At 36.8% G+C, this 27,871-nt stretch overlaps 1 protein-coding gene across 1 annotated transcript; it reads right to left on the bottom strand.

Annotated features, from left to right (window-relative positions):
• Positions 1-860: 860 nt before the first annotated feature.
• ITM2B (integral membrane protein 2B) lies at positions 861-27,557 on the bottom strand. The gene is made up of 6 exons (XM_004433656.3): positions 27,250-27,557; positions 6,306-6,434; positions 4,337-4,543; positions 2,757-2,867; positions 2,241-2,391; positions 861-1,115 (listed from the first exon to the last, which is right to left on the bottom strand). The coding sequence occupies exons 1-6, from the start codon at positions 27,364-27,366 to the stop codon at positions 1,030-1,032; spliced, it is 801 nt and encodes a 266-aa protein (XP_004433713.1). The 5' UTR covers positions 27,367-27,557; the 3' UTR covers positions 861-1,029.
• Between the last annotated feature and the right edge of the window lie 314 nt (positions 27,558-27,871).

Below are 27,871 nucleotides of genomic sequence, written 5' to 3'. Positions count from 1 at the left end.
ACCTTAGAAATATAAGAATCACCACTATAACTCAAAATCTTCCATTTGTAATGGAGACATTCTCAGAAAAGCACTATATTTTACGCTCCTTAGAAACTTTAGGTTTAATAATAGCCCTTTCATTAAACACAAAAGCATTATTTTAAAATGTACTAAACAGTAACTTTCAAAGTTGAGTACTTTAATAGTATTCATGAAGAATATAGTTTGTTATTTTAAGAGCTTACTTTTATTTTTAAAAAATCTATGCCTTTACCCACTGTATAGAAAGAACTGGACTGCAAGAATTGTTTCTTCTTGTACACGGATTATCTTAAGATATGAAGAACCAAATTACTCTTTGGTTTTATTATATGGGAAAAACAACACACAGTCCTTTAGTCAAACAACTTTGTGATATTTATATTCCATTGCACAGATATGGGTTATACAAATTAGTAACACAAGTTATTTCTTAAATTCCAAACATTTTCTAAAATATTATTACAGCAGATGCCAAGGTTATTAAAACATTGAGGTGGAAATCATACTCTAAATAGTTAAATATGACACTGAAAATACTGCACATTTTAATTAGAGGAAAATTAAAATGTGTGCTCAAATGCTCTAACAAACTAAGTAGCAGGGCAATAACAACTACAAATAAGTCACTGTGGTCCATTTTTACGTATGCATATATATGATTATTCTTTAGATAACCCCTCCTCTTGAAAATGTATAATTAAAACATAAAAATTTGGTTAAATGATTTAAAGAAATTTAAATTCTTCCTAACACCTAAGATCTATGGTGAAGTGTACTATTATTTATGACTTCCTACTAATTCAAGATAAAAGACACCACACTTAGAAAGAAGAAAAGATTTTTAAAAGGTAATGGTTTTAATTGACTTTATGAGATGAAAAGATAGTAAAGCCCTGTTTGCTACTTACATGAAAGAAGTTTTAAAAAACAATCACTGCACAAAATACAAAGGGCAGGGTTATGCTGTGGTATTAAATTTTTCTCCATAATGTTTTCCTTGATTGTTCAAGAACAAATTAAAGTTTCCACGGCAAATTTGTTTTCAAAATGCCGAATCGTAACACAATTGCCGACTTCACGTTTCTGAATACCTGTTTTGGAGGGAAACATTTCTTAATTTCTGGTTCTTTAGCAATAAATATTCATATTAATCTTCATAGTTATTATTTAAACATATAGAAATATTTTACTCTATATTCCATGAACTACAGTTTGATTTTTTAACACTGGAGAAACTAATTTCCCTCTTTTCTGAACTAAGGATCTTAACAAATATTATTAACTATAATAATGCTATACATATAAATTTATGACCTTGAAGTATTAGAAAAGCTCTATATCTTAACTGTGGTAGTGATTTGTTGAAATTCAGAACTGCACACTAAAAAGGATGTATTTCATTATATGTATAAGTTTGATTTTTTAAAAATTATGAACAATAAAGATAATTTTAAAATGTAAGAAATCAAGCAGTAGGTTTCACGTGACTCATCAGCCCAAGGTGAGAGAACAGGATTATCAAAAGTGCTAACAAAAAGCCAGGAAAGCACTTTTATTGGGTGCCACAATTCCAAAGAAATCACACCATAGTGGATTTGAATGGCACCTCTTACTTTCTACAGCTCTGTTACATGTACTTTCATTTTTTTTTTTTTTTTTACAGTGATCTGGAAAGGAAATGAAGACATACTGTCATCCTTATTTTTCAGGTAAGAAAACAAAGGTTAAGTGATTTGGCAAAGCTATATTAGTTGTGTCAATGCTCTTAATTCTTCAGCCAAACTCCTTTCTAAGTAATCTGACTCTGACTATCTTCAACATGATCCTAAAGGCAACCTCTCCGCTTAGAATCCAGATCCCTGAGCATCCACCTGAAGGGCTTCTCTAGAGACCCTCTGGATAAGAAGAGCCTTTGCAAGGCAGGATGGAAAGTTGGACTGGGTGACTGTACGGAAAATGAGGTAATAGCATCCCCAGGCAATGACATTTCACATTCACCTATTCTCTCTATCTGAAAAGAGTGGATTTAGAATTTAGATGATTGTTCAGAAATCTAGAAATATTATATAGTCAAACTATACAGTTTTATTTTCTCATTCATGGCAAGCATATTGGTATGATATGCTTAATGACTAGCCTACATCTAAATCTAGTTTAACACAATGAAGTGAAACAACAAACTTTTCTGCCAACACTTTAACAGTAAAAAGTATTACCTTTAATGGTTTCTCTGCGTTGCAGTTTGTAAGTTTCCTTGTCATGGCACAGTCGATAAATAAAGAAGCCCAGGTGATCAACGTTTTCAATGCGATCAGTGATAACCATGTGTTCGTGAATTAGATATGACTGAGGCAAATAGGTTCCAGCCTACATTTGGAAAGAATAGACCTGAATATCTCAAAACACACATTAAACAGATGAGGAAAAGAGACAAAATTCTTAGAGATTATAGTATGGAACAGAGGGTGGTAAACTACTGCCCACCATCTGTTTTTATAAATAAAGTTTTATTGGAATACAGTCATGCCATTTGTTTACATACTGGCTACAGCATCAGAATTGAAGAGTTGCAGCATAGATCTTATTTCTTGCAAGCCTACTATTTATTCTCTGGCCCTTTAGGAAAATTTAAATATAGTTTAAGATGGGCTCCTATATGGCTAATTTCTCAACAGGGAATTCCAAGATGCTATAATAGCATCATTAATAAGAAACATTCGAAAATTTTATACCTTTATGTTAATAAGTAACTCCAGTAGGTTTCTGGGTGGCATAACAATGGAAGTGTTCAGAGGAATCACGTAGCACTTATCCAGGTTAAGATCTAAATAGGCTGTGAGTTTCTGGGAAGAAAAAGATACATTTTCTTTAGACTGATATTTGTAATGCAGGCATCAACCGAATTTTTAAGAATTATCTGTACCATTAAAATGGGCTGGCTTTAGAATGTGTAAATCACTTGCATTTCAACAAATCAAGAATATGGTGGGACAGGAATGGAACTAGTAATGGGAGAGGAAAATTACTGCTACTAGTAAATTAAATTCTTCTAGTAAATTAAATTCTTATCAGGGATTGTTTCTATAATAAATAAATGATAACAATAAACTATTAAAATTAACTGCAAATAACCTATCATCTGAGTAAGAGATTTAGTTCCCTCACTTATAAGCCCTAATGCCCTCCAAGGCATCCATCCATTGTATGTAAAAATTAACTTCTCTTCTACTCATCTAGAATAGTATTAGTTACTACCATCCTTAGAGAATTGAAATAGCCAATTAAATGATTTTCTGTGTTCTTGTGGTTCAGATGAGAAATCCTGGTTGAGAAAGGCTATCTCATAGGATAGTTTTGAGGATTAATTATTTACTATTTGCTTTGGATAGGTTTATTACCTTAAAGTAAGTAATTTGTCAAACCGGTTTATAAACATTCATCAGATGTATATCAGGCATGAAACTTTTACAAAGCTAACTTCAATGATATGTCTGAATGTTCAAAATGGCAAACTTATATACAGATGTAAAATCTGGTAATATGTGATACCAGATCACAGGTAATATGTGAACTTCTGAATCTCTGAATCCTGGTTTGAAACAAAACATTCTTGGGACAAAAATTATTGGGGGAACTTAAATCTCAACTAGATATTAAATAATACTATATAATCATGTTTCTTAGATGTGATAATGATGTGGTTATGTGGGCAAAGTCTTCATTCTTAAAGAGATAACAGCTTAAGTACCTAGGGGTCAAGTGTCAAATGAGAGAAAAAGAAATGAAGAATGTAAAATTTTAGAACCAAGTGGAAGATTTGGAGTATTCACTGTATTTTTACTTCAACTTTTCTGCATTGCAAACAATTTTCAAAAGCTGGAAGGAAAAGTAGAATCAGAACTTAAAAACAGATTAACAAAATGATACAGAATGAAAATTACTAATTTCTGAAAATGCTACATAAATGAGAACACAAAGCATCTCTTATCTAAGAAAATGGGGGGCACAGAGGAAATAATAGCAATTTAGCAACAAAGGAGGAACAGCCGCAAGGTGAGCTTTAAGACAGACAAGGCAAGGGGAACAAAGGTAAGATGGGAGAAGGCCAGGTTCACTGAGGGTCTGCTTCAGATAAAGAGCCCATCAAATGTTGACAGTTTATTCTGTAGGGCAGAAGAAACCAAAGTCCATTTCGTTTTAAGCAAAAAGTAAACTATAAATAGAATAAATCAGCAAATATTGAAATTAAAACTACAAAAAGCATAAATTAAAGAACTTGCATTCCTTTTACAGTTTGGGACACCTGGCTTACTTTGTTAAAATCATGAACGATATTGGCAGGATCACTATCTGCAAACTCTGGGACAGGCACGCTGATGAATTCAACCTCATCTTCCTCAAAGATCTTGATATTTTCCTCAATTGTCTGGTACCGAGCAGCTGGGGCATCTGCAGAAGGCTCATTTAAGATGACATCATCCTTGATGTACTTTATTCCACAGTAGTACACGTCATCTGGCTATAGAGAGTTTAAACACCATTTCAGCAATTCCGTGGGAGACAGGTTTTTAAATGTAAGCATTACTTAGGCTGCCACCTCTGTCTAAATAGCATTTTGCTTGCAAACTCTTACTTTTAGATGACAAGTCAGACAGTTTAATTACAGAGTTAACACATTCTTTAAGATCAGGTTCTGAAGTACTGTAAAAAAACGGCTTCAGAAGGAGAAAAGCAGCTGATTTCCTCTTTACTTTTGTGGTCGACAAAAATAGAATATAAAAGCAATTATCCATCTGGTGACAAGTAAATGTGAAGAAACACACAGGCCTATTTCTACCTGTAGGTATTATTTTTATAAAAGAATACGTTCATAAACAAATAATGATTTTTCTGAAAGAACATACTTTCAAAACTTTTGATATGATTCACTGATTAAATGATTTTTCTCTTATTAGCCAAAAGAGGGATAGCTTTCCTGAAATTTCCACAGGCACAGAGGTAGTTATGATTTTTCCTTAAAATATATCACAACCAAGTGGAAAATATGAGATTACAGCAAATCATTATAAAAATTATTTTTAAAAAGTATACATATGTAATAAAGACTAGGAGTATAGAACAAAATGTTAAGGCAACAGTGGAATTGGACAGTGTACAGTGGAACTACCAATGATTTTTTCTATATTAAATATATTTCTTGTAAAAAATTGTATTAAAAAAGATGACTAGGGGCTGGCCTGGTGGTGTAGTGATTAAGTTCGGTGTGCTCTGCTTTGGCGGCCAGGGGTTCACGGGTTCAGATCCCGGGCACAGACCTACATTACTCATCAAGCCATGCTGTAGCGGTGACCCACATACAAAATAGAGGAAGATTGGCACAGATGTTAGCTCAGGGCCAATCTTCCTCAAGCAAAAGGAGGAGGATTGGCAAAAGATGGTAGCTCAGAGCTAGTCTTCCTTACCACGCCCCCCCCCCCCAAAAAAGATGACTAGTTTTTCAGTAATGTCTATCAACATGTCATTATCTCAAAAAATATAGAAAATGAGCACAAAATTTATACATCCTCTGGCAGAGTGTTTCATTATTTTAATAAAATCTATTCATCAACAGTTTCTCCAAATTTCAAAATGTTAAAAAAAAATACTGAATTATTGTCAAGAGAAATACATCACAAAACAGAGATCATAAATCATAATTATAATCAGAAGAAAAATCTATGCCTTAACCCACTGAAATTACTATTAAACACTCTAAGTTATAAACAACTCTCATCCTAAGGTACTTTAACATTACTGCTAAAGTCATACAACTCTTAAGAGAACCCAGTGACTGGGAAAGAGGCAGAGAGAAGTGGTGCCAGTGTACTCTGGGCCCAGGAGCAAAAGGCTATTGTGGGGGAGCCCAAACTGGCTAACGAGCTATAGTCTATCAACATGACAACATTTGTGGCTGATGTATTTATTCTATTGGCAATTGATGATACTATAGCTTAGCCATTAATTATGGTAGGAAAATGAAGGTTAGTCAAATTTGAAAAACCATCCAACAATCTAAACCCTTAAGTAAGCACCATTCCAAAACTACATTATTCTGCTTTTAGTGACTGTCTAATAGGCTCAGTAAACTTATATTCAGAAGATTTTTAAACACAGCTTTAAAACAGGACTACCACTTTGGCTAAAGACCACACACAAAAAGTGCAGGCTTAGAACAAGTTTGGGCCAATTTTCTAATACACACGAAGGAAAGGCAAAAAAGTCCTTAGCATTTTTCCACTTACTTGAAGTGCAAAGTATTTGTACAGGTATGCTCCTCCTAGAATGACACCTGCAAGCATAAATGCTAGTCCAAAGCACATGCACCAACACCAGGCTCTTCTTTGGCCAACTGGTACCACTTCATCTGGGTCCTAGATTATGAGAAAGGCTGATGGTCAGTATCTTCTCTCCAGTCAGAATCACAGAAAGGTCAGGACTGAAAGAAACCTTAAGGATAATCATTTTACAAACAAAGATATGAAGACGAAAGGAGTCAGGTCTCTAATGAAAATCAACTCAGGAATGATTAAGTAGTGGTGCCAGGACTCACCACAATGCCCCTTAAGCTAAGACATCGGTCCCTTGGGACAGTTCTGCCTTTTAACTCTCAACACCCCACCTGCTACCTGTATCTCCAGAGCAATAACATACTCCATAATCTCTATTTTCTGTGCACAATTTTTGGTGATTAAAATACCTTCTAACATTTAAAAATTCAGAAAAGGCTACAACACAACTTAGTCATGCAACATTATGGTGCTGAGCCTTGTACACTACAACTTCAGGGTATATTAGATTATCTATAAAATTATATGTTAGCCTGCTGCAGGTAGTTAATATTTCATACCAGGTATAAAGCCATTTCTAACAATATACACAAAAAAATTAACAGGAAAATAAAGGACAGAACAAATAATATGAAACAAGTTTTTTAAACAATTAGAATCTCAAAAAATAGGACAAACTTATCCAGAAATACTCCTGTAATTCCACTGTGCCACCTTAAAGAATCCCAGCTTGACAAAGTTCTTCATTTTTAAGAGAGAAGCAGTAGAAAAATATGAAGAAAGATTTAATAAGAAAAACTTATTTATAAAGTCAAGAGACATACAACTAACATAAAATTATTAGAATTTTAATTTTGATCCACTCAAGGAAATAATTTAGCATTAGATGTCATCTGGGGCCATGATTCTCATAGTCCTTGGGTACTGCCTTTGCCCTTCTAATGCAGTCCCTCTACTCTCTCACTTCAGAATTACAGCTAATTTCTTATTTGTACCCAGGTTCACGTGCAAAGAGCCGACAGACAAACGAGATTGGCTGCTGGTATTATATAACTAGTGGCTCAAGAAATAGTACAACAAAAGAAAGGTTCCAGTTAACTTGAAATCAACATAATAAAAGATGTTCTAGTTAGCAGTATGCATGTACAGCCTCTCAAGTACAGGACTCTATCCTTTACTTGGAAAATTCAATATGGGATGATGGATTAAGGGAGAAAGTAGACTTGACCTATGCCTCCACAGACAAATAGGATATAAATAAAAAGGAAGAAAAATTGTATGAACGATACTGGATATGGCTGAAGTAAAAATTCAGTAAGGAAAGAACGAAAGCTAAGGTTATATTTTCAATTCTAAGATGACGAATTTTAACTTGATACTATCGAGAAAAAGCCCAATCCTAGATGTCCCAGTCAACCAAGAACAATTTAAGGCTAGACAGTGCATGCCTAGGTTGGGTGAGGTTTTAAACATAGAATTGAACACTGCAGAACAAATGCCTTTCAATCTAAGGACTGGTTCAAATGGGAGCGTTACACTTTGCTGTAGCAGGAGTACTTGTCAATGTACTGTATGTATACTTAAGACAAGGAGTGTACCGCAAGGAAGTAGTATGTAATGACAATAAGCCTAGAGGAATTTATCAGGACATATAAGATATCCCATCTGTGAATAGAAAGTTACAAGCATTCCATGGAGACATAAGGTATTGTAAAACTTGAATGATAAAGCATATAGTGTTTTGTTTGAGCCTTTGTCTGACATAAATATCTAAGGAGATAAGAAATAGTTCTTAGCATAATTATTTAGGGTGGAGGCAGGGTGGGGGGATGAAAGTGACAGATGGAATAGTCATTTCTAAACATTTGGTATCAGCTGCTGAGACAGTCAAATGTGCATACAACACCCACTCTGTTTGGCAGGCTCTCCTCCCTAGTAGCACATAAATGAAAAGCCAAAGAGCATGGGCAGACCCTTGTAAAAGAATATGCAGCCCCAACTGTCAAATTGAGGACAAGTTTCCAGGCCTTCTGATCTATCATTTTTAACTGTTCAACAAGCAAAAATTTTGAGAATAAATTATAAATGTCTACCATGTGCCAAGAGCTGTGCTAGGCACTGAGTATACAGCCTCTGCCAAGAAAGAGCTCATTCAGATCAGCCTGGAAAATAAATATACAAAGAGAACATAAATATGATATGGGCTCTAATAGGAGAATGGTGAAAGCACAGAAGGGATGACAGCATTTGGCGAAGACGTCCCAGGGGAGAAAATACTGGAGTGGAATGTTGAAGGACAAATACTAATTACCCACGCACAAGACAGAGTGAAAGGGCATTATACGTAGGGCAAAAACAGAGGGGCCGGCCCTGTGGCTTAGCGGTTAAGTGCACGTGCTCCGCTGCTGGCAGCCTGGGTTCGGATCCGGGCGCGCACCGACGCACCACTTCTGCGGCCATGCTGAGCCCGCGTCCCACATACAGCAACTAGAAGGACGTGCAACTATGACATACAACTAACTATCCACTGGGGCTTTGGGAGAAAAAAAGAAGGAGGATTGGCAATAGATGTTAGCTCAGAGCCAGTCTTCCTCAGCAAAAAGAGGAGGATTAGCATGGATGTTAGCTCAGGGCTGATATTCCTCATAAAAAAAAAAAAAAAAAACTGAATAAAATCACGGAGCCAGAATAAATGACAACTCCAAGGGCCACAAGTGGTTTGACTGGAGTACCCCATATGGTTGGTGGGGTACAAGAGATGAGAACGGAGAGGTAACTGGGGCAGATCACCAAGGGCCTTTGTATACCATGCTATGGAATTTGAACTCTCATGTTCATTCAAAAATCACATTTCAGGACTATGACAATAAAATAAAAAAATTAAAATTTCTCAAATAATTTAACTTATAAAATACTTCGCTTATCTACAGGCCATTTGTTCAGCACCTTAACGATGTGAACTACAGCTTAAGAATCAGGAAATAAAAGTCTTTGAATCGCCAAATTACAGACTCAAAGTCATGCACCACAGTCACGCACTTCATAAAAGAGCTATCATGTCTTCAAAGTCCATCTAATCTCTTTTCTTCTTTAAATTCCTAGTGATCACTTTCTACCTTGCATTAGAATAATTCACATATGATCTCTCTCCCTACTAGGCTATAGGGTTTTTGTGAGTATCCATTCATATTCATTTTGCATTACTGGTAGCTCCAGGACAAGCTTGTCATTTAGTTGGCACTCGACTAATGTTTCATGGGTGAATGATATTTAGATAAATTTGTAAAAAGCCTGGTTATTTATTTTTTTAATGACCCACAAAAGTTACAACAGCAGCCAGCATGATAATGAGGGGTGGGGGCAACATAAGAATTCATGACGCACAACAGATTGAGGCTATTTAGCAAAGAACAGCAGTCCTAAATACTTATCCCAGTTCAACATTTATTAAGGGCCTGTTATTTGCAATACACTATGCTAGATCCCGTGGGAAATTCAAATATGATTAAGACATGGCTCATATCTTAAGCAATTTACAGTCAAAATAACATTATGCCAGACAAATGATGTTTCACATTACAATATGAGTCATGCAGAAAGGATTAAAGTATATTCAAGATAGAAAAGTTTTTTTTTTTAAAGGTTTGTTTTTTTTTTGTGAGGGAGATCAGCCCTGAGCTAACATCCATGCCAATCCTCCTCTTTTTGCTGAAGAAGACTGGCCCTGGGCTAACATCTGTGCCTATCTTCCTCCACTTTACGTGGGATGCTCCACAGCATGGCCTGACAAGTGGTGCCTCGGTGCGTGCCTGGGATCCAAACCCGGGCTGCCAGCAGCGGAGCGTGGGCACTTAACCACTACGCCATGGGGCCAGCCCCGAAAAGTTTTTAACCTAAGCGATTTATTAAAAATGTATTTTAAGTGATAAAATTTTAACACTTCAAAGAGTAAGCTTAAAGGAAAAAGCCATATATACAAGATTTAAGAAGAAAAACCCCATGACCATCTCAAAATATGTAGAAAATGCATTTGACAAACTCCATCTCCCATTCATAATAAAATTTCTTTGCAAACTAGGAAGAGGTGAAATTCTTTAACACGAATAAGGCTAATCATCAAAAACCTATAGCAAACCTCACAATGGTGAAACTTCAGACCTATACTATACCCTTTCAAGTCAGGAATATGAGGGATACCCACTAAAATTGATTCTTTGTTTCCATTCAACACTGTACTAGAGATCCTAGCTAGTATATAAATGACAAGAACAAGAACAGATATAAAGATTAGAAAAAAGAATACGAACTTGTCATTATTTGTAAATGATATAATGTCTATGTAGAAAATCCGAGACAGTCAAATTATTCAAAGTAATTACAGTTCAGCAAGATTGCTGAAGATAAGTAATTAAAAATCAGCTGAGTCAAAGATTTATACATCAACAGTCATAGCATCATTATTCATAATAGCCCCAAACTGGAAACACCACAAACATCTACTAACTGATGAATGAAAAAATAAATTGTGGTATATTCATACTGAATCTCCAAAATATGCTAGTGAAAGAAGCCCAACACAAAGACTACTTACTGCATGATTCCATTTTTACGAAATTCCAGAAAAGGCAAAAACAGTAATGACAAAAAGCAGCTTACTGGCTGCCATGGCTAAGGGATGGCAAAAGGGAGATCGAAGAGCCACGAGGAGATGGTGATGGAAATGTTTCATATCTTGGCTGTGGTGGTGCATATATGATTTTATATAATTACCATAAATTCATCAAATTATGCACATAAAATGGGTGAATATTATTGCATGTAAATTATATTTCAGTATGCAGACTGAGGGAAAAATCAACTGAGTTCCTATATACCAGGCAATAAAAGAAAGTCTAACAACATCAAGTGCTGGGGAAAGTGGGGGACAATGGGAATTGGGAACTTTCATACAGTTGACAGGAGTTGCCACAATTGCTTTGGAGAACAATTTGGTAGTATCTAATAAAATTAAAGCTATATATATCTTATGACCCAGCAATTCCATTCTAGGCATATAACCCTAGATAAACTTTTCAACACGTACATAAAGAAACAGGTCCAATAATGATTACCGCAGAATTGTCACTAAGAAAAAAATTGGAAATAACCTAAATGTCCATCAAGTGGAGAATAAAGTATTACAGGCTCATATAATAGTTTAAATGAAATCAATTAGCACTGTTGATTTTGAAATAAATCTCAGAAACATAATGCTGAATATAATGCGCAGAAACAACCAAAAAAAGCAAGTTGGATAATATAGTATATAATATTTAAGACTTCAAAAACATATAAAATGGTACTACAGATTCTCTTTGTTTTTGTATGCTTGGATTGTTTCATAAAGAACAACTATAACAAAAATGAATAAGAAAAAGGAAAATCACTCATAAACAAGAGCTTCTTCACTGCGGTATATAACTTTACCTGGCCTAATTTAAAATAAGTCACCGAGACATTTCCTCCCTTGTACTGCAATAAAACTGGTGCACCTTAAATTATGCTGATAAAGTAAGAAAACTCCCACAGGTGCTGTACAATTATAATCTCATTACTCTTCCAAAAACCTCAAGTTTTTACCCCAGTTTATAAATGAAGATACTGAGACACACTGGCCTTATAATCACTCCTCAACAGTAGGTGTAGAAAGCCACGGCTTTCAAAAGCTTTCTTACTCTTGCACTGCACTAATTTATGGTTCAAATAAATCTCATCATCATATGATAAAGTAAAATTCCTTAACCAATTATATCTTAAGCAAAATGAAGGGTAAATTCTGTTATGCTACTTCAATTAGTTAAGAATTAGGTCACCTCAATCAGTTCCCTAAGAGGCTTCAGTAAATGTGTTTCAATTACAAACTCAACTCAGACAAAATGCAAGGATTTTCATATAACTTTTATTCTGTTCCCATATTAACAAATCACCTCACATCCTCAGGTACTTCTATTTGAGCCTTCTTTAGGATGAATGAAGAGACATTTTTTCACAGCCCGCAGATATACTATTTTGCATTCTTATAGCAAATGCAACAGCAACACTTTAGGAACCAGAATTCTAAAGAGGAAAATATCTCTGGGGGTTAAAAACTATATTACAAAAAAAAGGAGGAACAAAGCGATGACATAAAAACACTGAGTATAAAAACAAGACAGAAATGCAGAAAGAACCAATATAATTTATTCAACTCAGAGTAGCATGAGCTGCTGAACCTTCAGGAGGAGATTTAGTTATGTAGAAATACGTACATTTTAAAATGCACTTGGTAATAGGGATAAACATGGGGATGCACAGTTCACCCGCCCATGGATGTGCTTTTGGCCGTTTTCCAAAATACAGAATTAGCTGCCAACATCTAAAAAACTCTAATGATTTGAATCTTTACAAATGGATTTCTTATCAACGTTCCAGTTTTCTCAACTCCTCTCTCATCATTTTTCTCCCCAGTTGAAGATCAAACATACCAAGTTCTTTTCTACAACGCCGCTTGGTTTTGAACCTTGATCTTCATTTCCAGCTATGACTGGATATGCTTTGTTTTCTCTTGAGAACCTAATTTTATAAAACAACCAGTCTAAACTGGATATATAGAAAGGATTTTGAGTTCTGGGCTTTAGAGACTGGATTAATATGGTGAATAAAGCACCTTAATCCTTTAAATGAGGGAACAGGCATTCCTCTACAAAGAACAAATCCAAACACGATGGCATTAGCAAACCAAAAATGGTGACAGAGAGGAGCTAGGATTGGACAAGCCCGGAGAAAACCAAGGTCCAAGAGCTACAGGAATCAAAGAGCTGTTCCAGACAACTCCCAGTTCCCAGAACAGATACAAACAATGAGAATGACAGGCTACTTACGGTACGATACCATCTACACGACTTTCTGGAAAAGGCAAACTATAGGAACAGAAAACAGGGAGGGAGGTGACAGATGGGACTGAATACAAAGTGGTATGAAGGAATGTTTTGGGGTGAGGAAAATATTCCATATCTTGATTGTGGTGATTACACAATTATATACATTTGTCAAAATTAACAGAGCTGTATATCGAAAAACGCTGAATTTTTCAGTATGTAAATATTCCTCCAGTAAACTCGAATTCCTCTCCATTCTCAACCTATGAGGAGCAAGGACAAGATTTTTTTCTAAGACCCCATCAAATGACACTAAAGAAGCTGAAAAAGATATAAACCTGTAAGAAAGAGAAGACAAAGATGAAAACACGAATAGCAGACAAGAAACGTCAACATTTTGGAGGATGGGAAACAGCTGGACAAATGGTATTTTAACTTCTCCATCTCAATTACCTCATCATAAATGTGGATTAATAATAGCACCTATCTCATAGGGCTGTTGTGGGGATTAAATCAAGAAATATATGTGAAGCATTTAGATCATTGCTTGGTACATAGTAAATAGTAAGTGCTTAATAAATGACAGCTATTATTATCCCCACCACCATCTGACTTAGCTGGGAAAGGTAAGCTGGAACAAGTATGTGCTGGGGTTGAAGCCAACAGAAAGCAATCTACAGCAGAATACTGAAAAGGCCAAACGGAAAAGACATGACTGGAGAGGAAAATTAAATCACTTCCTATTCCAATAAGAATTTTAAAATAACAAACCAAAACCTTGGTTATCATTTAAGATCTACTTTAAAAATTTCCAAAATGCTGCTTTCCTAACTATATTCTTAGAACCACAAAAGTTATGTAGGTGGCTGCTCCAACTGTTTATTATTATGTAAATACCACTGCTATTCATTCACCATTGGTGCATGTTCTGTTCAGCGGACTTCTACATTAGCTTTCCTTTCCCAGTATGGAAGCATCAAAAAGGCATGATCCAGCCATCTGTTCATTGTTAATAGCACTGATTACCAAATATATTCTGCTATATGTAAAACACAAAATCTATAGCTAAGAAGTTAAAATCTATAAAGACACTTGTTTCCATTTTCTCTTGTTCATTTAAATCAGTATCTGAATTTTGCTTTCTCATTTGACTTTTCAAATAAGACTACCACTATCTCAACTATGGTGAGAAAGTCCACATGAGAAATGTTGTGTCTGACACACAAAAAGGAAGCAGTTTTCCAAGTGATTAGCACTAGATGGATTATGAAGTTATTGCATTATTTTGTACTTGGAATAAGGAGAGATTTAAAAAATGAGAAATTAATCTAAAATTATAATGTCTACAAGACAGACTTCTTCTGAACGTCTTTTTGTTAACAAATTCTACAACAATACACAAGCAGCAATAAAGGAACAAAAAAATTAAAATTTTAAAGCCAGCGCATAACAATTTAACTGTTGCAAGAAATTTATGAAATCTGAACCGAATTACCGGCAATATATAAAATTAGCACAGGCCTAGGTTAAAAAAAATAGATCAAAACTAAAAAACAAAAAATCAGGCTATAAATGCTTTTAGTGCTGGATCATAACTTAATCACTTTTATAACATTAGGGACAAGCAGAGTGTGTGGTGCAAAACAGAATATTACTATAGGAACACCTCAAAAATCTTCTATTCTATGTATTTTTAAAGATGACCATCATTTCCATACAATGTTTATTCAATGTACACTGAAGAGAACTGTACTAGTGATAATATTTTATGAAGTGCAATTTCAGATTTTCAAATTCATATTGGTGAGATTTAAAGGCACTAGGCAGTCAAAAGAAAAGCCTAGATGGCACTAACTGGCAGAGGTTTGTAAACAACAGCATTATATACAAATCTTATTTATTGTTAATAATAGCCTTTACCAAGGACGTATCCATTGGTTAATACAGATTTCTTCTGCCACTAGTTGAATCATAAGTTCATATTATTCCTAATTAGAATACCAACTGTCTTCCTAAAACTTTTAAGTATGACAGGAACACCCTACTCTCTATAATTCATTGTAAAATAAGTGTCAAGATTAGAGGGGAAAAAAAGCAAACCTGTTCTGGACTAATTTTTGTATAAATCTTGGATTTTAATGTCATTCAATAAGACAATTACACATTCATATTCAAATATGAGTAATTCCATTTAAAATGCAGAACTTTGGTAAGAAAATTTCAAGTATATTTTTCTAAAAGCATCAAATAATTTAAATGTAGAAAATTAAATTTTCTGTCCGACTCTAGAATTTTGAAAGTTATACAAAATGATTACTAGAAAAAAATAATTCCAGTTTTTGCAATCAGAGATATTTGTCGCTCTACAGTGAACATGTAAAAAGTGCTTTTAACCTATGCCTAGCACCAATGCATGTACAATAAATACTCAGTAGTCATTTGATCTTGCTCCCTTATTCCACCACTCTCCCAGCTCTTGGATCCAGGGGTGTTGTTTTCTTGTGAAAGCAGATACAGACATTTAAGTAAGTTGTGGTTAATTTGGTTTACATCATAATTGGTCTCACTCAGCTATACTATGTGCTTCTTGAAGGTTGGGGTGCTTAGTAATTTTAAAATTCCTAGTGTCTGGCCATGCAGTAGGTGCCTCTGAACATGTGATCAATATAGTTCTCAGAAAGAACAGATTCATATGGAAGGACCATGAAAAGCCACTTAGTCCAATACATCATTTTACAGATAAATATAATGGGGCCCAGAGAAGTTAAGTAAAATTACGCGTGTAGCATCACAGAACTAATAAGGCCTGGGCTGGCCCCGTGGCTTATCGGTTAAGTGTGCGTGCTCTGCTACTGGCGGCCCGGGTTCGGATCCTGGGCACACACCAACGCACCACTTCTCCGGCCATGCTGAGGCCGCGTCCCACATACAGCAACTAGAAGGATGTGCAACTATGATGTACAACTATCTACTGGGGCTTTGGGGGGGAAAAAAAGGAGGAGGATTGGCAATAGATGTGAGCTCAGAGCTGGTCTTCCTCAGCAAAAAGAGGAGGATTAGCATGGATGTTAGCTCAGGGCTGATCTTCCTCACAAAAAAAAAAAAGACCCAATGTATTTTAAAAAAAAAAGAACTAATAAGGCCTGAATATCATCAGACTCCATGTGCGTCTTAGGGAAAGAAAAGCATGGAGCTATTAGATCAACCATCTGACTAAATAGCTTAGGCAAATTAATTCTGGTAGTAAGTGAAGTGACACCATGTCACAATTGGATAACATTCATATCCAACCAGAAATGACACAGCCTGAGTTTCTATAGAATTCTGCCATCAGAGTGGGTTTACTTAAATTGAGCCACACTCATAATAAGCACTACACGTTAACTATTACAACAGTAGTGTTATTATTACGTTGACAAAATTAATAGGATTTTTCTCTATTGTTCATCAACTTACAAAGGACAGTAACAAAAAGTATTAAAACCATACGCACATGAAGCAAAAACAATAAAGGCAAGTAACTCAGGCACACCAGCAAATAAGCATTTCAAAATAAATGAAAAAGGCAAGATAGTAATTACAAAAATGAAACCTAAGTAAAGTTAGAGAAATAAAGCCACAGAGCAAAATCACAAAGTTGGTAGTAAGCTGTCTCTAAAATTACTCATGAAAGAGAGTTTTGGAACTTTAAAGGAGAACAGAAGATGCCTCATATATCTTTCTTAGGCCCTACTGTCTGACCTTAAACTAGTGCTAATAATAATGGAGCTGGTTTCCATTATTATCTATTATTAATCAAGTCCATTTGTAATGTTAAAGGAAATATTCAAATAAATTTTAAAAAAGATATCAAGATAACTGAGTTGAAAGTCCTATTATTGATTTCCAGTTAAGTGGTTGCCTTTCCTTCCTCCTGAAAGTGCAACAGAGTGACATTAAAGGGATAACAAATAAATAAACCTTAAGTCAGAGAATGTAAATGAATGAAAGCAGATAAATTATGTCAATAAAAATTTTGAAAGCAAAAGCATAAGTAAAAAATCTCAAGCTTCTACAAGAATAAAATGAAACAAACCAGTCAGGTACAAAGAGCCAGGAATAAGAACGGCATCAGACTGGAAGATAATGGAGCAATGCAATCAAAATGCTGAAAGAAAATTACTGCTAACTTAGAATTTTATACCCAGATAAATTATCAATTACATGTGAGGATAGAGTAAAGATTCTCAGACACACAAGGTTTTAAAAAAATTGATCTCAAGACACTTTTTTGTATATTTATAAAACTGCAGATCCACTATGGGATGGAGGCAAAGGCAATTCAATTCCAGGATGGTAATTACTCTCAGGACATCTGTACAGCAGCATGGCTCGAGTACAACCCGTCTGGATGGTAAGACTGAAGAATGACAAGTGGGATATTGCCAAGAAAAATATGAAACTCGATAAGTTATCTGGTAAGTTTATAGATATAGAAAGGCAATTATACTGCTGTCAGAGAGTCTGACGATGAATTAGCAATAAATACATAGAAAATTAAGCAACTCTCCCTCTCGGACCACAAAGCAATTATCAAATCCAGGGAAAATAAAAAAGTTTTTGTATGAGAAAGGAAGTAGAATAAAGTTATACTACATTACTCAGATGTAAATAATGTTTATGTCAATTATAATAAAAGCATGGATTATCAGGGCCGGCCCGGTGGTGCAAGCAGTTAAGTGCTTGCGCTCCGCTGCAGCGGCGTGGGGTTCACCAGTTCGGATCCCGGGTACGCACCGACGCACCGCTTGGCAAGCCATGCTGTGGTGGCGTCCCATATAAAGTAGAGAAAGATGGGCACGGATATTAGCCCAGGGCCAGTCTTCCTCAGCAAAAAAAAAAAAAAAAAAAAAAGGAGGATTGGCAGATGTTAGCACAGGGGTGATCTTCCTCACAAAAAAAAGAAAAAAAAAAAGCATGGATTATCAACTTAACCAGAAATTACTACAACTATACCAAGAGAATAGACTATGTGTGTAGTATGTAAATATACAGAAAAGGCTAAACATTCACTTCACATATTAGGAAGCCAGTAGGTTATCTAAAATTGCAAAAAAACAAAAACAGCAGTATAAGCAAGTATTTAGAGTAGAAGTTCTTCAAATGCAGTCCAGGGACACCCTTTCAGGGGGACCATGAGGTCAAAACTATTCTCATAATAAAACTAAGATATTTGTCTTTCATTCTCATGCTTTTACTAGTGTACAGTGGAGTCTTCCAGAAGCTAAATGTGTTATAGTACCACAGGCTGACTGCAGAAGCCGATAGGAGAATCCAGCTGTCTTCTATCAAGCTATTTAGTAAAGAGCATTGTAAAAATGTAAAACAATGTTACTCTTACTCTTCTTAAAAATTTTTGGCTATTTGGAAAATTTTATTATTCATAAAAATGTTATTTATGTTAACATGTTATAGGTTTATTATTGTTATTTTAAATTAATAAATGTTGAGTTTCTAATATAGTAAATATCAATAGAGATAACCTATATAAATCAAAAGCTCTTTGGGATCCTCAACTGTTTTTAAGAGTGCAAAGGGGTCCGTCCTGCGACCAAAAAGTTTGAGAACCACTGATTTAAAGAAATATGGAGCTAGGAGCACCATGTGTGCTTGGGCAGGTTGTTCTGAGTACAAGGATGCCAGGCCAAGGGGATCAGTGGGGCTAGAATCCAGTCTCTGCTCTGCTCACCAAAACCGCACAGAGGATACCTTTTCCCAACTTGCAGAAAGGCACCGTATGGCCTAGTGGCCACCCTGGTAATAAAGGACCAGAAGAAGCTAGGGAGTGAATGCGATTGCCTCAAACTAATCTACAGGGATAGAAATTACAATAAGTGGGTGCCTCTAAGGGGAGAGGAGGACAGACTGTAAAAGGACATGAGAACTTGCTGAGTTGATGACAATGTCCTATCTTGATTGGGTAGTTAGTTCAGGTGCACACATTTAAAATTATCTGTACACTCAAAATCTGTGCATTTCACTGTATATAATTATACTGGAATTTTTAAAAAGTGAGTTCCTCTGAGATAAGGCAGGACTATTTGCATTTTAAGACTAAGTATTACTTTGGTAAAACCCAAAATTAAATTTACAAAATTCTAGCAACATCTATTATGTATTAGAGAAATATATACTTTTATATGAAAATGGATACAGCTACTGACAGCACAAGTTTTTATGTTGCAGGAACAAACTGTCACCAGAAAAGTTAGAGGGGGGTGATTTATCAACAATACTATTATGTAATCGACATGTGTGGTAGGGATAAGCAATAATAACAACACAAGCAAGATTCCAAAAGAAGAATGATGAGGGTTTGGAAGTTTATCACAGATGAGGATAGAGGAAAAGCACTAACATTTTATGAGTTTCTATGTAGTAGGCACATTAATTTCACCACACCAACACTATAAGGTTGGTACCACCATACTATTTTACAAATGAGGAAACTGAAGCTTGGGAGGTTTCCTGACTTGCCAAGTTATCGGATCTAGGTTACACTATTATCCTTTGCCAGTATGATCAAACACTATCTGAAAATGGCTTTAGGTTTGAAGCATGAGTCCATAAAAAACAAAACAAAAATGAATAACTGCTCTGCTTTATTAATTTTCTACGTCTATCTTGAAATCATCTACTTCTAGAAATTTTTAAGGTAAGTTTACTTAAAACAGGTGACATCTGCAAAGCTGAATCAAAGCAAAAAGGAAAACCAGATGATGCTCCATTTGGTCTTACACCATCTAACTGTTTAACAATCTGACGTATGCCAAATGCTGTGACAGAGTTGTGGTCGCAGTAATAGTAGTGGTAGTACTAATAATATAATGGCAGCTAGTATCTATTGAGTCATACTCTTATCTGTTCCAGGCACTGCGATCAACTTTTTACAGATCATCATATTCCCCATTTTGCTGATGGAGAAACTGAGACACAGAGAGTTGAAGTAACTTACCTGAAGTGTCACAGTAAATGGCAGAGACAGGATTTACACCCTAAAGTATAACTGCATAGTCTGAATTCTAAATAAGTAGACAATATTGCTTCCTGAATTATACTCCTCTACTGAGTGAGAAGACTGGGGCAAAAGGAAGAAATTGATTGACTTTTCCCCCTAAGCATTAAAAAATGTAAAAATTATTCTTAGTTCATGGGCCGTACAAAAACAGGCAGCAGGCCACATCTGGACGGACACGTGAGCCGTAATTTGCAGCCCTGCTCTCCACTGTACAGAAGGCTGTAAAACAGTGGCCCCTGTCAGGCCTTCAGTGTTTCTGCTTGAAATTCTTGTATGAATTAGTTGTTAATACTTAAAAATCAGGTTTTAAATAAAAACCCTGATTCTAGCTTGCCTTTAAAAATTAGAGGATCAAGCAACATTTTCTTGATTTTAAGAAAACATCATTTTCTTAAAATGAAAATGGAGAATATTCTAACTTGTTCAATAGGCAAAAAGCCCAGCTTCGCTAATTCATCTACTTGGGCTCAGGAGGCAGTGAGTTTGGCATCTCTGCTTAACATGCCTAGTGCTGCCCTAGCTAAAACAGATGGGCTTGGGAAATTTTTTTCCTAACACTAACGGGAAAGCAAGGAAAAAATGAGTTGAAGGAGAAAGCTATAAAATGAAAGATAAAAACTGATAGGAGTAGTATATACAGCAGAATAGGAATACCAGAGAGGTTGGCTGAAAAGATGAATTTTAAGAAATGAAGACCTACATAGACTGACTCTTAAAATCATTTTTTTCAGCATAAAGATGGGTCTTCTGTTGGATGTTGCAGCAATTCAAGTGATTTACTTAACAACGCAACTTACTTTTTGGTTTTTATATTAAATAATTTTAAACATTATAATCATATTTAAAGCAGAGAAAACAATTCAAGATTTAAGCTTTATTCTTGTTCTGCAAAACAGACAAATTTTTAAAAATAATTTTGGCATTAAAAGTTAAACATTCAAACATACAAAAATCCATCAAAAATTCTTTTTTAAAGTATGAAATTCAACTATGTCAAAAAAGGTTTATGCAAATTTTTTAAAATCTCAAAGTATTAAATATCTAACACCATACTTAGTGTCAATTTCCCAAATAAATTCCCTAGATATTTAACTTGAAAATGTTTAGTATTTTGAATTGTGCAAATTTTATTTCAACATTAATTTCTCTTCTGACACATTTACCATAGCTCTAAGTCATATAATTACTGCTGGAAACTTATCAGCATTAAAACATAAAGCATTAAATGAAAATTGAGAATACCCCTCTATCATAAACCCAAGAGAAACTTTTTTCATTTTTGTAACTCAAGAATGAAATTCTTCTGCTTAAGAACAAAAAGTCTATGTTCATTCTTACTTGATTTTTCCCCAAATGGAAGATTTATAGAAATACTTCAGGAAGTCCCTTTTTTCTCTAATCAATTACAAGCTTAAAAAAATCTTCAACTGTTTAAAATAATGTTGTTCCTTCAATTGTTAGTAACACATAAAATCTTTAAATTTCAAGATTTCCTTAAAGCTAGTAAGAATATGTATCATAAACACTGATTAAAGGGGGTAATCACAATTAAATGATTTTTTATTATGTTCTTAGGGTCATACTGCAATAAAATTTCTAATTTTCAACTTTCATCTGTCTACACTGTTAAGTTTGGTGCAAAGAAAATAAGAGAGCCAGGAAATAACTCTTTACACATAAGTGTCTTGAAAACGCAGCTCCAGTGTTACTATTTTCTACATCATTTAGACAAAAACCACCTCACTCAGAAATTCAGAATTGTCAAATCTTTTAACAGGCAGCAGATATGGCCTGAAAAAGTCCTTTGATGGCAAAGTCCTTAACTCCTTCAGTCTAAGCTCTAATAAAAAGTGCCAAGTTTACCAAAAAGTTTAAGAGGATGAATTCATCAATGTCGTATTTGAAAAGATAATTTTTTTCTGGATCTTCCTCTACTGACACTATAATAAACAAAGCAGTCCAAGAAGCTTTGGTTATAATATGAATTCAGAAAGTATTTCCTTTAGGAAAAAGAAAATGCCTTTTAAATAGACACTCTAGATATTTAAATTATTGTATGATAGAACATAAGAGAAATACAATGTCTCAAAATTACTACTTGGCACATTTTTCAACGAACATTTAAAGCAAGTCAAGTTTTAGCAATACATAATGAAAACTTCATAAGTTAAATTCTAAATCAACTTAAATAGGCCTGCACCATGTGTTCTAAGAGATATTTCCGGTTAAAAAAATACTTTTATTTACTTAAACCTCTTATATGGCAGAGTCGAATTCCATAACATCTTACAGGCTTATGATTTTGCCAAAGATAATACACCTGCTTCCAACTAGTCTAAAAAAAATATGTTTAAGATGACACTGGGGGCCGGCCCCGTGGCTTAGTGGTTAGGTGTGTGCGCTCCGCTGCTGGCGGCCCGGGTTCGGATCCCGGGCGCGCACTGACGCACCGCTTCTCAGGCCATGCTGGGGCCGCATCCCACATACAGCAACTAGAAGGCTGTGCAACTGTGACATACAACTATCTACTGGGGCTTTGGGGGAAATAAATAAATAATTTAAAAAAAAAAAAAAAAAAAGATGACACTGGGAAGAGCCCATGCAGGTAACTTATCATCCAACTGCACATATGTAACCTCGTCCACCCTCTGCAGCAGCAGCAGTGTCCCATGGGGCATGTGTACACAGAGGTCCTGCCAAGTCACCTGGTATGCACAAGCACAATTAATTTATCTCCCAGTACTAAACCCTCATTTCAGATATCAATACCCTCATGGAGAACCAAAATGTAATGACTGTCAAGTTTTTATTGGCCAATGTTCCCAAACACTACATTACACAACTAGGTAATGATATGCACTTTTGTTAAAGAGAACCAAGCTCTCAATCCTTTCTCTGAAGATCAACACATTTCAGTAAATGTCATCATATATTTTATGTTCCTTCTTCCCTCTACCCCCCCAAAAAAAACACCACCACCACCACCACTGAAAAGCTAGATTATCAAACCCTTCAGTTCTGTTTATGCAAACAGGAAATGCCAGCAAGTGTAAAGAACTAGGGTCCAAACAGCCATTGTGTGATGGGTAACTCAGAACTTAAACTGGGTTAGGAGTCCTTCTCTTTCTCAGGCTTTCATCCTGCCCCATCTTCTCCCCTACACAAGCACTTACTTTTCTCTCCCTTTTAAGAACCTCTATCCTACAATGTAGGATAGAAGAGGCAACGCCATGTATCACTAAATGGCTTGCAGGGATACCTATGAAGCAAACAAGCTTTTTCAAGGTCTGAGATTGGGAAAGGTGTTTCATAATTAGGCATTACAACAAAAACAGTTGTTGACAACTGTTGTTCTGCAGTGAGGTAACCCAAAATGAAAATTTGGTTTATTACATAATACCTCTATCCATCTCCTTTCTCTTTGACCTACTGCTACTTAATATGAGGAGGGAATGTACCATGCTAACCACGGGGAGGAAGAAAGGGAAAGAACTGGTTAGGTTGAGAAGGTAGCTATTATTTTTCACTATCAAAACAGTTTAATTCCTGCCAAATATAATTATGTAATCCTAGTATCTTCACAGAATTTTAAAACTGGAAGAGTCCTTACAAACCATCTGGTCCTACCCTCTCATCTTACAGAGAAGGAAAACTAAAAACTTAAGCCCAAGATCAAGCAGTTATATAATGAAAAACTGGGACTTCTGATTTTCTTTGACATTTGCACATATAAAACAATCTTCCAAAGTTCAAACCTCTAGACACAAACATAAGTGAATGAATTGCTGCCTATAACATAAAATGCACATATAATTTCAAATTTGTTACACAAAACATAGGTCATACTCTTTGCTGTTTCTATCTCTCTAAGCGCTTTGTGCCAGTTGGGACAGGTGGAGGAAGGTGAAAATAGTTAAGGGAGAAATGTAGGAAGAGAGTAATAAATAGCAAGCCAGTGGAGATAATATAACCAATAGACATCGCTGTTGGGATGAATAGCTACTGAAAAGACAAGACTGAAACATGGGACAATGGAACTGCTTCCAGAGGGTTCTTACCCTGCAGTGAGAAAAGAGCTAAAGAAACAGCGAGACAGGAGCAGTGTAAAAGTACTGGAACGCGTGTTACATAAGCCAGGTGACCAGAGTGATCAGAATTCTTGTGGCATAAGGTAGTAGGATCTGCATTTAAACCAGAATCCCAGATGATACCACAGCAGGTGACCCTTAAGAGTACATTTTGAAAAACACTGGTCTTTGGGATATTGTGGTCTAGGAGCGTTAAAGGTATTAAAAATTCTTGTTCTGGAGTTCTGGTCTATTAACTAGCTTTACTTGATCCTCTCAACCAACCAGGCAAGGAAATGCCCCAGGCAAACACACGAAGGCTGATTCTGTGCAGAATCCAGGCAGTCAAACTCAGCGGTTACCATACAGTCACCCCAAGGAGACAGAGAACATTATGTAATCACTGCCTGAGCTCTAAGATGAAGAGCTCAGAAGTTCTTTTACAACTGTCTCTGATCATTAAGGTTTTCATTTACCATTAAGTGACTGATTATAAGGATTCTACTTTTAACGTAGAGCAATATTTTGTCACTCACTGAAGGAAAGAAGTCTTTGAGCTTATAGCTAGAAAAAGAATTTAGTCATTTTGTATCTGCCAATTCATCCATAACTGCTGCTTGGTTACAAAGGAAGACTTTGGCCCTCACAGCTTAGTTCCAGTATTTTTCTTTGGATATGGGGATCTGAGAAAATAGCAATGGAAAACAAAGCACAGAGCTATGAATGGTTACTTTTTTACTGCTGTTATCATCACAAAATCTGAATACAGTGAAAATATGAGAAATTCTGAGAATCTGAAAACCAGGTGACCATTTCGGAGAAAGTCAGATTTAAAGTTGCCCAGCAAATTAATTCTGATTTTTGTCCAGAGTTTCAAATCTTCACTACAGTGGAACACAGAAAAGCTGTCTGAAGTGACATCATCCAATGCTTTCTCTCTCTCTCTTTTTTTTTTTTAACGGGAGTTGTATTTGTTCACAAGATTTAACAAAGATATTTAATAGGATTAAATCTCTCTCTGTATATATATGTATTTTAGACTGTTGTGACCAGGCACTTGACTATCAACTTTAGGTACAATGAATGTTAGCTAAACATAGAACTAAGATAATAATTTGCTACTGGAATTATCTCTGCATTCCAAACATTTTCTTTTAAGACCAAGACTGTTTGCAATGGATTTCTGAAAACAATACCAATACCAAAACTCTTAATCCTTTTAGGGAATAAGTTCACTGTTTCTATTTCAAGGCAAGGCAGTCATTTAAAACTCAACTCTTGATGTTTGTGGGGGTTTTTTCCCATTTTTTTTAATTGAGGTAGGATTGGTATACAACATTATATAATTTTCAGGGGTACAACATTATAATTCAACATCTGTATACACTACAAAGTGATTACCACCAAAAGTCTAGTCACCATCCATCACCATACAATTGACCCCCCTTCAGCCCTTTCACCCACCCCCCAATCTCCTTCCCCTCTGCTAACCACCAATCTGTTTTCTGTGTCTATGAGTTTGTTTTTGCTTTATTTGTTCATTTGTTTTTATTTTTGTTTTTTAATTCTGCATCTGAGTGAAATCATATGGTATTTGTCTTTCTCCACCCCACTTATTTCAATTAGCATAATGTCCTCAAGGCAACTCGGACATTTCCAAAAAATAAGTACAGGCACGTCCAGATTAACATTATATTCTCGAACATTTTTATAGTACATTAGTGGCCTATTTTTCAGTAGTAACTTTCATTAGACCACATAAAAAATACTGCTTATTACTCACACCTGCACACAGATTATTGGGTTTTTTTAAAGTTAAAACCAAGTTTACCCTACATAACAGGTCTTGAAAAATGCTCATGAAAAAATAAGTTAAGCAACATAAATAACTTCTACAGTTAATTTCTACAGTACTGAATTTTTGCAGCCTAAAGAAGATCTGGTAGAAAAAGGCTGTGAGGCAAGGAACTTCTGAGCCAATGACTATTATTGCAAGCCACTAAAAGTTAGCACAATTACGGTTCCAATCTTGATATTTACCTAGGTCTAAAAGTGGAATTTTGTAAAATAAGGAAGAATTTTATAAGAGACGTAGGACAAGTTTCTTAAGGTTAGTTACACTTGGCGTAAGGGGGCCTCATAAAGATGCTGATATAAATTAAAAGCCAATTGTCGGTTTTACACTAACATCCACATAGTAATTCCTGACTTTTACCGGGAATATTTGTTTTAATTATAAAATCAACAGCCAGAATCTACTCTGAGCAGACGGTCACCTTGCTTTCTCCACTCACCCGCTCCCTGGTCCCCTCTCTCCAGACCCCACCATGAAGTTCACCTGCCGAAACCGAAGGGCCGTAAAGAAGAAAATGCTTTTAAAATTAAGAGGCTTACAGTAGCTGGACTTAGTCCAAGTGCTGTTCAGCCTAGAAACGAAAGTACGAAGCACAGAGGTTCAGTCTTGTAATGATGTCAGCCATTTTAGGCACATTATTTATAGTGGGAAGGAAGTGCCAAGCTCTGTGGTTGTTTTTGTGTTTTGCACGTTACCGCAGGTCCCCAGGGGGAACCCAGTCTCGGTCCCGTGCACATTCCCTCGACTGCACCAGTGACCGTGAACTCGGCACAATTCTTCAGTCCTTCTCTCTCCAGGCCTCCCAAGCCCCCCGATTCCGTGCTGGCACCGCTTCCTGCACACGCACTTCCTTACAAAGCAGCAGCTGAGGCCGGACAAGAAAGGGGAGCAGCCCGAGGAAAAGGAGAGCTCGGCTCACTCGGGGACCCGCGGCCGCGCCGCCTCGGCACGCAGAGCCGCCCCGCCCCGCGCAGCCGCCCCGGCCGGGCCGAGCGCCCACTCCCGACCGCCCCGGCCCTCGGACCTTGCAGTCTACCGCGACGGCGTCGGGGGGGATGATGAGCGCCTCCTCGCCGCTGTTGGGCTCGTCCTTCTTGGCTTCCTTTTGGGCCAGAGCCGAGTTGAACGTAACCTTCACCATGGCGCGGCCTGGGGCGCCCTCGGAGGGCGGCGGTGAGCTGGCGGCGGGGGCTGCGGGCTCCTGGCTGCGGCGGCAACCTCCTCGACCGGGCTCCGGGCGAGGCTCGGCGACGGTTGAGGAGGACCCGGCAGCTCCGCAGCGGCTGAGGCAGCGACTGCGGCAGCGCTCTCGCAGCCTTCCAGCTCCCGGGCGAGGGCGGAGACGGCTCGAGCACCCCGGGGGCGGGGCCGGAGCCGGCCGGGCGGGGCGGGGCTGAGCGGGCGGAGGGGCGGGGCCGGAGGCGGGCGGGCGGGAGGGCGGGGCTGGGAGGGGAGGGGGGCCCGGGGGTGGGACCTCGCCCGGCGCTAGACCCTGCCCTCGCCCTCAGGTCCGCCGCCGGTCCCACCGGGGAGGGAGGGGCGCTTTTGGGTGAGGGCCAGTCGCCCGTGAACCGCCTGGATTTTCCGGTTCTGAATTCGCTTCCAACAATTTTACCTCCGGGCTCAATGTTGCAGGTTTGTAGCAG

The sequence above is a fragment of the Ceratotherium simum genome, chromosome 10, assembly GCF_057802395.1.
Source record: "Ceratotherium simum simum isolate JZ-2026a chromosome 10, ASM5780239v1, whole genome shotgun sequence".
In the NCBI taxonomy this organism is placed as follows: domain Eukaryota; kingdom Metazoa; phylum Chordata; class Mammalia; order Perissodactyla; family Rhinocerotidae; genus Ceratotherium; species Ceratotherium simum.
The sequence above is the reverse complement of the archived record's forward strand: the minus strand, read 5'-3'. Positions and strand labels throughout refer to the sequence as shown.